The following is a 12,422-nucleotide window of genomic DNA, read 5'->3' on the forward strand; positions in this document are numbered from 1 at the left end:
TCTCCTGCTTACTCAGTCGTACTTCACTTCAAACCAAACAACACTGTCCTTATGTCTTTGGACCATCTCCTGCTTACTCAGTCGTACTTCACTTCAAACCAAACAACACTGTCCTTATGTCTTTGGACCATCTCCTGCTTACTAAGTCTTACTTCCCTACAAACCAAACAAGTGCCCCCCACCCGAAGGCGGAGGGAGGCTACCCTTTCACCCACTGGGTTGAACTCTAACGTGCAGGCTTTGAACCGGGGGGCAACGAGAATTGCCACCCCAGCCCGTCGCCTCTCACTGCCGGCAACGCCAGAGTGGAAGAGGGTCCAGCCCCTCTCGAGAGAAGTGGTTCCAGAGCCCTTGCTGTGCGTCCAAGTGAGTCCGACTTCATCCAGCTGGAATTTCTCTACTTCCCGCACTAGCTCAGGCTCCTTCCCCCCCAGTGAGGTGATGTTCCAGGTCCAAGAGCTAGCTTCTGTAGCCCAGGATCAGACCGCCAAGTGCCCTGCCTTCGGCTGCCGCCCAGCTCACATCGCACCCGACCTTTATGGGTGGTGAGCCCATTGGAGGGGGGACCCACGTTGCCTCTTCGGGCTGTGCCCAGCCGGGCCCCGGTGAGGGGGGCCCTGGTGACCAGCATCCGGGCGAGGGAAATCTAGGTCCTTTTCTTGTTTTCTTCATGGAGATCTTCGAGCTGCTCTTTTTCTGATCCCCCACCTAGGACCTGTTTGTCATGGGAGACCCTAGCAGGGGCAAAGAAGCCCCTGGACAACATAGCTCCTTGGATCATTGGGACATGCAAACTCCTCCACCACGATAAGGTGGCAGCCCAGAGAGGAGCCAATCAGGAACCTTCATTTTCTAAAGTGAAAATATTCCTCAACACTTTTCAAACTATCAACTTTCCTAAAAAAGAAGGGCGCCACTCACACAAAGTTGTGGTATTTGGGCTGGAATTTCAGGAGGAAAATCAAAAGCAGGATAACATTTGGCGCTGAGACTCCTCTAAATGTTTCAATGCACACATTGGACAAGCGGTAGGAAATGGATGGATGGATGTAATGTCAATATTCTTGGTCACACCTCAGGTTCAGGTAGACCAGGCCCGTGTGTGGAAGGAAGGTCGGACCTCCTCAATCTCACTTTTCACCAAGAAGAATCTCAATGAAGGCTAAAGTCATGTTAACTATTCATGTGTTCATGTCATTTCAATGAAGGCTAAAGTCATGTTAACTATTCATGTATTCATGTCATTTCAATGAAGGCTAAAGTCATGTTAACTATTCATGTATTCATGTCATTTCAATGAAGGCTAAAGTCATGTTAAATATTCATGTATTCATGTCATTTCAATGAAGGCTAAAGTCATGTTAACAATTCATGTATTCATGTCATTTCAATGAAGGCTAAAGTCATGTTAAATATTCATGTATTCATGTCATTTCAATGAAGGCTAAAGTCATGTTAAATATTCATGTGTTCATGTCATTTCAATGAAGGCTAAAGTCATGTTAAATATTCATGTGTTCATGTCATTTCAATGAAGGCTAAAGTCATGTTAAATATTCATGTATTCATGTCATTTCAGAAATGAGTGTAGGAACAAGACATTTGATTTTTGGGTTGATCAGGATGACCATCTGGATGGAGGAGTTTTTCAAAAGGATTCTATACTATGGGGAGAGTCTGTAGAAAATGTGTTTTGTGTTATTATATTCTGTTATTTGGATTTTCAATATTTATTGCAAAATAAATTACTTCTGTTTTTGGTACTTATGTATTTTGTTGCTGAACATGTGTGAATGTCAATGTACCTGTTGATCAGGTCTTCATTGTCATCAATGTGTGAATGTCAATCAATGTACCTGTTGATCAGGTCTTCATTGTCATCAATGTGTGAATGTCAATCAATGTACCTGTTGATCAGGTCTTCATTGTCATCAATGTGTGAATGTCAATCAATGTACCTGTTGATTAGGTCTTCATTGTCATCAATGTGTGAATGTCAATGTACCTGTTGATCAGGTCTTCATTGTCATCAATGTGTGAATGTCAATGTATCTGTTGATCAGGTCTTCATTGTCATCAATGTGTGAATGTCAATGTACCTGTTGATCAGGTCTTCATTGTCATCAATGTGTGAATGTCAATCAATGTACCTGTTGATTAGGTCTTCATTGTCATCAATGTGTGAATGTCAATGTACCTGTTGATCAGGTCTTCATTGTCATCAATGTGTGAATGTCAATGTATCTGTTGATCAGGTCTTCATTGTCATCAATGTGTGAATGTCAATGTACCTGTTGATCAGGTCTTCATTGTCATCAATGTGTGAATGTCAATGTATCTGTTGATCAGGTCTTCATTGTCATCAATGTGTGAATGTCAATGTACCTGTTGATCAGGTCTTCATTGTCATCAATGTGTGAATGTCAATCAATGTACCTGTTGATCAGGTCTTCATTGTCAACAATGTGTGAATGTCAATCAATGTACCTGTTGATTAGGTCTTCATTGTCATCAATGTGTGAATGTCAATGTACCTGTTGATCAGGTCTTCATTGTCATCAATGTGTGAATGTCAATGTACCTGTTGATTAGGTCTTCATTGTCATCAATGTGTGAATGTCAATGTACCTGTTGATTAGGTCTTCATTGTCATCAATGTGTGAATGTCAATGTACCTGTTGATCAGGTCTTCATTGTCATCAATGTGTGAATGTCAATCAATGTACCTGTTAATCAGGTCTTCATTGTCATCAATGTGTGAATGTCAATGTACCTGTTGATTAGGTCTTCATTGTCATCAATGTGTGAATGTCAATGTACCTGTTGATCAGGTCTTCATTGTCATCAATGTGTGAATGTCAATGTATCTGTTGATCAGGTCTTCATTGTCATCAATGTGTGAATGTCAATGTACCTGTTGATCAGGTCTTCATTGTCATCAATGTGTGAATGTCAATCAATGTACCTGTTGATCAGGTCTTCATTGTCATCAATGTGTGAATGTCAATCAATGTACCTGTTGATTAGGTCTTCATTGTCATCAATGTGTGAATGTCAATGTACCTGTTGATTAGGTCTTCATTGTCATCAATGTGTGAATGTCAATGTACCTGTTGATCAGGTCTTCATTGTCATCAATGTGTGAATGTCAATGTACCTGTTGATCAGGTCTTCATTGTCATCAATGTGTGAATGTCAATGTATCTGTTGATCAGGTCTTCATTGTCATCAATGTGTGAATGTCAATGTACCTGTTGATCAGGTCTTCATTGTCATCAATGTGTGAATGTCAATGTACCTGTTGATCAGGTCTTCATTGTCATCAATGTGTGAATGTCAATGTACCTGTTGATCAGGTCTTCATTGTCATCAATGTGTGAATGTCAATCAATGTACCTGTTGATCAGGTCTTCATTGTCATCAATGTGTGAATGTCAATCAATGTACCTGTTGATTAGGTCTTCATTGTCATCAATGTGTGAATGTCAATGTACCTGTTGATTAGGTCTTCATTGTCATCAATGTGTGAATGTCAAAGTACCTGTTGATCAGGTCTTCATTGTCATCAATGTGTGAATGTCAATGTACCTGTTGATCAGGTCTTCATTGTCATCAATGTGTGAATGTCAATGTATCTGTTGATCAGGTCTTCATTGTCATCAATGTGTGAATGTCAATGTACCTGTTGATCAGGTCTTCATTGTCATCAATGTGTGAATGTCAATGTACCTGTTGATTAGGTCTTCATTGTCATCAATGTGTAAATGTCAATGTACCTGTTGATTAGGTCTTCATTGTCATCAATGTGTGAATGTCAATGTACCTGTTGATTAGGTCTTCATTGTCATCAATGTGTGAATGTCAATGTACCTGTTGATCAGGTCTTCATTGTCATCAATGTGTGAATGTCAATGTACCTGTTGATCAGGTCTTCATTGTCATCAATGTGTGAATGTCAATCAATGTACCTGTTAATCAGGTCTTCATTGTCATCAATGTGTGAATGTCAATGTACCTGTTGATCAGGTCTTCATTGTCATCAATGTGTGAATGTCAATGTACCTGTTGATCAGGTCTTCATTGTCATCAATGTGTGAATGTCAATGTACCTGTTGATCAGGTCTTCATTGTCATCAATGTGTGAATGTCAATGTATCTGTTGATCAGGTCTTCATTGTCATCAATGTGTGAATGTCAATGTACCTGTTGATCAGGTCTTCATTGTCATCAATGTGTGAATGTCAATGTACCTGTTGATTAGGTCTTCATTGTCATCAATGTGTAAATGTCAATGTACCTGTTGATTAGGTCTTCATTGTCATCAATGTGTGAATGTCAATGTACCTGTTGATTAGGTCTTCATTGTCATCAATGTGTGAATGTCAATGTACCTGTTGATTAGGTCTTCATTGTCATCAATGTGTGAAAGTCAATGTACCTGTTGATCAGGTCTTCATTGTCATCAATGTGTGAATGTCAATGTACCTGTTGATCAGGTCTTCATTGTCATCAATGTGTGAATGTCAATGTATCTGTTGATCAGGTCTTCATTGTCATCAATGTGTGAATGTCAATGTACCTGTTGATCAGGTCTTCATTGTCATCAATGTGTGAATGTCAATGTACCTGTTGATCAGGTCTTCATTGTCATCAATGTGTGAAAGTCAATGTACCTGTTGATCAGGTCTTCATTGTCATCAATGTGTGAATGTCAATGTACCTGTTGATCAGGTCTTCATTGTCATCAATGTGTGAATGTCAATGTATCTGTTGATCAGGTCTTCATTGTCATCAATGTGTGAATGTCAATGTACCTGTTGATCAGGTCTTCATTGTCATCAATGTGTGAATGTCAATGTATCTGTTGATCAGGTCTTCATTGTCATCAATGTGTGAATGTCAATGTACCTATTGATCAGGTCTTCATTGTCATCAATGTGTGAATGTCAATCAATGTACCTGTTGATCAGGTCTTCATTGTCAACAATGTGTGAATGTCAATCAATGTACCTGTTGATTAGGTCTTCATTGTCATCAATGTGTGAATGTCAATGTACCTGTTGATCAGGTCTTCATTGTCATCAATGTGTGAATGTCAATGTACCTGTTGATTAGGTCTTCATTGTCATCAATGTGTGAATGTCAATGTACCTGTTGATTAGGTCTTCATTGTCATCAATGTGTGAATGTCAATGTACCTGTTAATCAGGTCTTCATTGTCATCAATGTGTGAATGTCAATGTACCTGTTGATTAGGTCTTCATTGTCATCAATGTGTGAATGTCAATGTACCTGTTGATCAGGTCTTCATTGTCATCAATGTGTGAATGTCAATGTATCTGTTGATCAGGTCTTCATTGTCATCAATGTGTGAATGTCAATGTACCTGTTGATCAGGTCTTCATTGTCATCAATGTGTGAATGTCAATCAATGTACCTGTTGATCAGGTCTTCATTGTCATCAATGTGTGAATGTCAATCAATGTACCTGTTGATTAGGTCTTCATTGTCATCAATGTGTGAATGTCAATGTACCTGTTGATTAGGTCTTCATTGTCATCAATGTGTGAATGTCAATGTACCTGTTGATCAGGTCTTCATTGTCATCAATGTGTGAATGTCAATGTACCTGTTGATCAGGTCTTCATTGTCATCAATGTGTGAATGTCAATGTATCTGTTGATCAGGTCTTCATTGTCATCAATGTGTGAATGTCAATGTACCTGTTGATCAGGTCTTCATTGTCATCAATGTGTGAATGTCAATGTACCTGTTGATTAGGTCTTCATTGTCATCAATGTGTAAATGTCAATGTACCTGTTGATTAGGTCTTCATTGTCATCAATGTGTGAATGTCAATGTACCTGTTGATTAGGTCTTCATTGTCATCAATGTGTGAATGTCAATGTACCTGTTGATCAGGTCTTCATTGTCATCAATGTGTGAATGTCAATCAATGTACCTGTTAATCAGGTCTTCATTGTCATCAATGTGTGAATGTCAATGTACCTGTTGATCAGGTCTTCATTGTCATCAATGTGTGAATGTCAATGTACCTGTTGATCAGGTCTTCATTGTCATCAATGTGTGAATGTCAATGTACCTGTTGATCAGGTCTTCATCGTCATCAATGTGTGAATGTCAATGTATCTGTTGATCAGGTCTTCATTGTCATCAATGTGTGAATGTCAATGTACCTGTTGATCAGGTCTTCATTGTCATCAATGTGTGAATGTCAATGTACCTGTTGATTAGGTCTTCATTGTCATCAATGTGTAAATGTCAATGTACCTGTTGATTAGGTCTTCATTGTCATCAATGTGTGAATGTCAATGTACCTGTTGATTAGGTCTTCATTGTCATCAATGTGTGAATGTCAATGTACCTGTTGATCAGGTCTTCATTGTCATCAATGTGTGAATGTCAATCAATGTACCTGTTAATCAGGTCTTCATTGTCATCAATGTGTGAATGTCAATGTACCTGTTGATCAGGTCTTCATTGTCATCAATGTGTGAATGTCAATGTACCTGTTGATCAGGTCTTCATTGTCATCAATGTGTGAATGTCAATGTACCTGTTGATCAGGTCTTCATTGTCATCAATGTGTGAATGTCAATGTACCTGTTGATCAGGTCTTCATTGTCATCAATGTGTGAATGTCAATGTACCTGTTGATCAGGTCTTCATTGTCATCAATGTGTGAAAGTCAATGTACCTGTTGATCAGGTCTTCATTGTCATCAATGTGTGAATGTCAATGTACCTGTTGATCAGGTCTTCATTGTCATCAATGTGTGAATGTCAATGTATCTGTTGATCAGGTCTTCATTGTCATCAATGTGTGAATGTCAATGTACCTGTTGATCAGGTCTTCATTGTCATCAATGTGTGAATGTCAATGTACCTGTTGATCAGGTCTTCATTGTCATCAATGTGTGAAAGTCAATGTACCTGTTGATCAGGTCTTCATTGTCATCAATGTGTGAATGTCAATGTACCTGTTGATTAGGTCTTCATTGTCATCAATGTGTGAATGTCAATGTACCTGTTGATCAGGTCTTCATTGTCATCAATGTGTGAAAGTCAATGTACCTGTTGATTAGGTCTTCATTGTCATCAATGTGTGAATGTCAATGTACCTGTTGATCAGGTCTTCATTGTCATCAATGTGTGAATGTCAATGTACCTGTTGATCAGGTCTTCATTGTCATCAATGTGTGAAAGTCAATGTACCTGTTGATCAGGTCTTCATTGTCATCAATGTGTGAATGTCAATGTACCTGTTGATCAGGTCTTCATTGTCATCAATGTGTGAATGTCAATGTATCTGTTGATCAGGTCTTCATTGTCATCAATGTGTGAATGTCAATGTACCTGTTGATCAGGTCTTCATTGTCATCAATGTGTGAATGTCAATGTACCTGTTGATCAGGTCTTCATTGTCATCAATGTGTGAAAGTCAATGTACCTGTTGATCAGGTCTTCATTGTCATCAATGTGTGAATGTCAATGTACCTGTTGATTAGGTCTTCATTGTCATCAATGTGTGAATGTCAATGTACCTGTTGATCAGGTCTTCATTGTCATCAATGTGTGAAAGTCAATGTACCTGTTGATCAGGTCTTCATTGTCATCAATGTGTGAAAGTCAATGTACCTGTTGATCAGGTCTTCATTGTCATCAATGTGTGAAAGTCAATGTACCTGTTGATCAGGTCTTCATTGTCATCACTCTCCATTTCGTCCTCGATGGCAGCCTGGAGGTCACCAATCCGTTTGAAGGCCAGTTTTAGGTCTGCCTGCAGACTCTGATTTGAAGCTTCCAAGCTCTCAATGTCCATTTCCTGTGGATTAAAGAGGAGACAAAATGAATATTTGAAGAGAAGATGTGTAGGTGGACTTGATTAGGGCTGAGTTCCGTGCATTGACCTCACCAGCTCGTGCTTTTTGCGGCTGGCCTCTCCTTCCTTTTTGGCAAGTTCACTCATCTCCTCTTTCATGTCGCGTATCTGCCTTTGCAATCGTTTGCTCGCTTCTTTATCCCGGATCTCGCTGCTACTGCATTGGTCTCGTTCCTCTGTCATTTTTTCCAAGTTCTCCTTGAGACGCGCTACGAGGGTCTGAAAGGAATAACGGAGAGCTCAGAATGTCGTGTGGAACTCAGCATGTCAATACAAGTTGACCACATGGTGAAAGTGTGTTGCCCTCCTGTAACAGGCTGCACAAGTTCAAGGACATAGTGAAAGTGTGTTGCCCTCCTGTAACAGGCTGCACAAGTTCAAGGACATGGTGAAAGTGTGTTGCCCTCAGTGTGTGTACAGTGTGTGTGTGACTACAAGTGTACAGTGTGTGTGTGACTACACGTGTACAGTGTGTGTGTGTGACTACAAGTGTACAGTGTGTGTGTAACTACACGTGTACAGTGTGTGCGTGTGTGACTACACGTGTACAGTGTGTGTGTGTGTGACTACACGTGTACAGTGTGTGTGTTTGACTACAAGTGTACTGTGTGTGTGTGTGTGTGTGTGACTACAAGTGTACAGTGTGTGTGTGTGACTACAAGTGTACAGTGTGTGTGTGTGTGTGTGTGTGTGACTACAAGTGTACAGTGTGTGTGTGTGACTACAAGTGTACAGTGTGTGTGTGTGTGTGTGTGTGTGTGTGTGTGTGACTACAAGTGTACAGTGTGTGTGTAAAGGTGTGAGTAGAAGGTTGAAGAGCACTGTGTGTGTGTGAGGGAGGGCAAGGAGCATGTTTTCTTCCTTCTCTCTGATGCCTAGCAGCTTCCTCTGGTTTTGTCTCTCACCTCCAGACGTTTGACCTGGGTCTTCTCAAAGTCCAGCTTAGTTTCCAGTTCACGGCTTTTGGCCTCCTGACGGCTCACCAGGGATTTCTCCACCATGGACTGCTCCTGGAAGTCCAGCTGACTCTGGAGGGCTTGCATCTGTGACATAATAATGACAGATGTTTTTCAACAGCTAAAGTGTGGACATCATTCAACATTCATCATTCATCCCGCAGAGCATGACATGTGTTGGGGAAGTCCTCCTATTTCACTCAGGAGTTGGTTTCGTTGTGTAGGATGTAGGTTACATTTAAGATTGAACTGTATTACTAAATGCTATTTTTATTCAATTGCTACAGGATCTACTGTAGTCCATTCATCTATCTACTTCCACCTGTCCCAGGTGGGGTGGCAGCAAAGTAGAGAAAGCCAGACTTGCGTCTCCTGCATTTCTTCATCCAGCTCCTCCCAGGCCATCGGGAGGCATTCACAGGCCAGTTGAGAGTTCCCTGACACTTCCTGCCGGATTCACGTGTCCTGAACATCTGCCCAGGGAGGCGTCCTGTTCAGATGTCCACTTCACCTCATCTACAGGCCTGCTCAAAAGTCTACATACACTTGGAAAGAACATCGTGACAGGGCTGTCTGACTTTGAAACAATAAATTGAGCTGTTTGGCCACAATACCCAGCAATATGTTTGGTAAGGCCTGTAAACCCCTGAACACCATGTCTACAGTCAAGCAAGTTCATACAGGCTTCTAGAAACAACTCCCCAATGGCTGTTTCCACCTTGTGTTCATACAGGCTTCTAGAAACAACTCCCCAATGGCTGTTTCCACCACGTGTTCATACAGGCTTCTAGAAACAACTCCCCAATGGCTGTTTCCACCACGTGTTCATACAGGCTTCTAGAAACAACTCCCCAATGGCTGTTTCCACCACGTCTTCATACAGGCTTCTAGAAACAACTCCCCAATGGCTGTTTCCACCATGTGTTCATACAGGCTTCTAGAAACAACTCCCCAATGGCTGTTTCCACCACGTCTTCATACAGGCTTCTAGAAACAACTCCCCAATGACTGTTTCCACCATGTGTTCACACAGGCTTCTAGAAACAACTCCCCAATGGCTGTTTCCACCACGTGTTCATACAGGCTTCTAGAAACAACTCCCCAATGGCTGTTTCCACCATGTGTTCATACAGGCTTCTAGAAACAACTCCCCAATGGCTGTTTCCACCACGTCTTCATACAGGCTTCTAGAAACAACTCCCCAATGGCTGTTTCCACCATGTGTTCATACAGGCGTCTAGAAACAACTCCCCAATGGCTGTTTCCACCACATGTTCATACAGGCTTCTAGAAACAACTCCCCAATGGCTGTTTCCACCTTGTGTTCATACAGGCTTCTAGAAACAACTCCCCAATGGCTGTTTCCACCACGTCTTCATACAGGCTTCTAGAAACAACTCCCCAATGGCTGTTTCCACCATGTGTTCATACAGGCTTCTAGAAACAACTCCCCAATGACTGTTTCCACCATGTGTTCATACAGGCTTCTAGAAACAACTCCCCAATGGCTGTTTCCACCACGTCTTCATACAGGCTTCTAGAAACAACTCCCCAATGGCTGTTTCCACCATGTGTTCATACAGGCTTCTAGAAACAACTCCCCAATGGCTGTTTCCACCATGTGCTCATACAGGCTTCTAGAAACAACTCCCCAATGACTGTTTCCACCATGTGTTCATACAGGCTTCTAGAAAACACTCCCCAATGGCTGTTTCCACTACGTCTTCATACAGGCTTCTAGAAACAACTCCCCAATGGCTGTTTCCACCACGTCTTCATACAGGCTTCTAGAAACAACTCCCCAATGGCTGTTTCCACCATGTGTTCATACAGGCTTCTAGAAACAACTCCCCAATGGCTGTTTCCACCACGTCTTCATACAGGCTTCTAGAAACAACTCCCCAATGGCTGTTTCCACCATGTGTTCATACAGGCTTCTAGAAACAACTCCCCAAAGGCTGTTTCCACCTTGTGTTCATACAGGCTTCTAGAAACAACTCCCCAATGGCTGTTTCCACCATGTGTTCATACAGGCTTCTAGAAACAACTCCCCAATGGCTGTTTCCACCATGTGTTCATATAGGCTTCTAGAAACAACTCCCCAATGGCTGTTTCCACCATGTGTTCATACAGGCTTCTAGAAACAACTCCCCAATGGCTGTTTCCACCATGTGTTCATACAGGCTTCTAGAAACAACTCCCCAATGGCTGTTTCCACCTTGTGTTCATACACGCTTCTAGAAACAACTCCCAATGGCTGTTTCCACCATGTGTTCATACAGGCTTCTAGAAACAACTCCCCAATGGCTGTTTCCACCATGTGTTCATATAAGCTTCTAGAAACATCTCCCCAATGGCTGTTTCCAGCATGTGTTCATACAGGCTTCTAGAAACAACTCCCCAATGGCTGTTTCCACCACGTGTTCATACAGGCTTCTAGAAACAACTCCCCAATGGCTGTTTCCACCATGTGTTCATACAGGCTTCTAGAAACAACTCCCCAATGGCTGTTTCCACCATGTGTTCATACAGGCTTCTAGAAACAACTCCCCAATGGCTGTTTCCACCACGTCTTCATACAGGCTTCTAGAAACAACTCCCCAATTGCCTTTTCCACCACGTGTTCATACAGGCTTCTAGAAACAACTCCCCAATGGCTGTTTCCACCTTGTGTTCATACAGGCTTCTAGAAACAACTCCCCAATGGCTGTTTCCACCATGTGTTCATACAGGCTTCTAGAAACAACTCCCCAATGGCTGTTTCCACCACATGTTCATACAGGCTTCTAGAAACAACTCCCCAATGGCTGTTTCCACCTTGTGTTCATACAGGCTTCTAGAAACAACTCCCCAATGGCTGTTTCCACCATGTGTTCATACAGGCTTCTAGAAACAACTCCCCAATGGCTGTTTCCACCATGTGTTCATACAGGCTTCTAGAAACAACTCCCCAATGGCTGTTTCCACCACATGTTCATACAGGCTTCTAGAAACAACTCCCCAATGGCTGTTTCCACCTTGTGTTCATACAGGCTTCTAGAAACAACTCCCCAATGGCTGTTTCCACCATGTGTTCATACAGGCTTCTAGAAACAACTCCCCAATGGCTGTTTCCACCATGTGTTCATACAGGCTTCTAGAAACAACTCCCCAATGGCTGTTTCCACCATGTGTTCATACAGGCTTCTAGAAACAACTCCCCAATAACTGTTTCCACCATGTGTTCATACAGGCTTCTAGAAACAACTCCCCAATGGCTGTTTCCACCATGTGTTCATACAGGCTTCTAGAAACAACTCCCCAATGGCTGTTTCCACCATGTGTTCATACAGGCTTCTAGAAACAACTCCCCAATGGCTGTTTCCACCACGTCTTCATACAGGCTTCTAGAAACAACTCCCCAATGGCTGTTTCCACCACGTCTTCATACAGGCTTCTAAAAACAACTCCCCAATGACTGTTTCCACCATGTGTTCATACAGGCTTCTAGAAACAACTCCCCAATGGCTGTTTCCACCACGTGTTCATACAGGCTTCTAGAAACAACTCCCCAATGGCTGTTTC

The 12,422-nt window shown here is 41.9% G+C and overlaps 1 protein-coding gene across 2 annotated transcripts in view; it reads right to left on the bottom strand.

The window, feature by feature from the left end:
• Positions 1 to 7,650: 7,650 nt before the first annotated feature.
• myo18ab (myosin XVIIIA b) overlaps positions 7,651 to 12,422 on the bottom strand; it is a 221,290-nt gene continuing 216,518 nt past the window's right edge. For both annotated transcript variants that reach the window (XM_061878303.1, XM_061878302.1), the window contains 3 exons: positions 8,808 to 8,945; positions 7,936 to 8,121; positions 7,651 to 7,845 (listed from right to left, as the gene is read on the bottom strand). In XM_061878303.1, coding sequence (XP_061734287.1) covers positions 7,666 to 7,845; positions 7,936 to 8,121; positions 8,808 to 8,945 — 504 coding nt within the window. In that variant the 3' untranslated portion in view covers positions 7,651 to 7,665. The remainder of the gene's footprint in view (positions 7,846 to 7,935; positions 8,122 to 8,807; positions 8,946 to 12,422) is intronic.

This window comes from Nerophis ophidion, linkage group LG18 (genome assembly GCF_033978795.1).
Source record: "Nerophis ophidion isolate RoL-2023_Sa linkage group LG18, RoL_Noph_v1.0, whole genome shotgun sequence".
NCBI classification, from domain to species: Eukaryota; Metazoa; Chordata; class Actinopteri; order Syngnathiformes; family Syngnathidae; genus Nerophis; species Nerophis ophidion.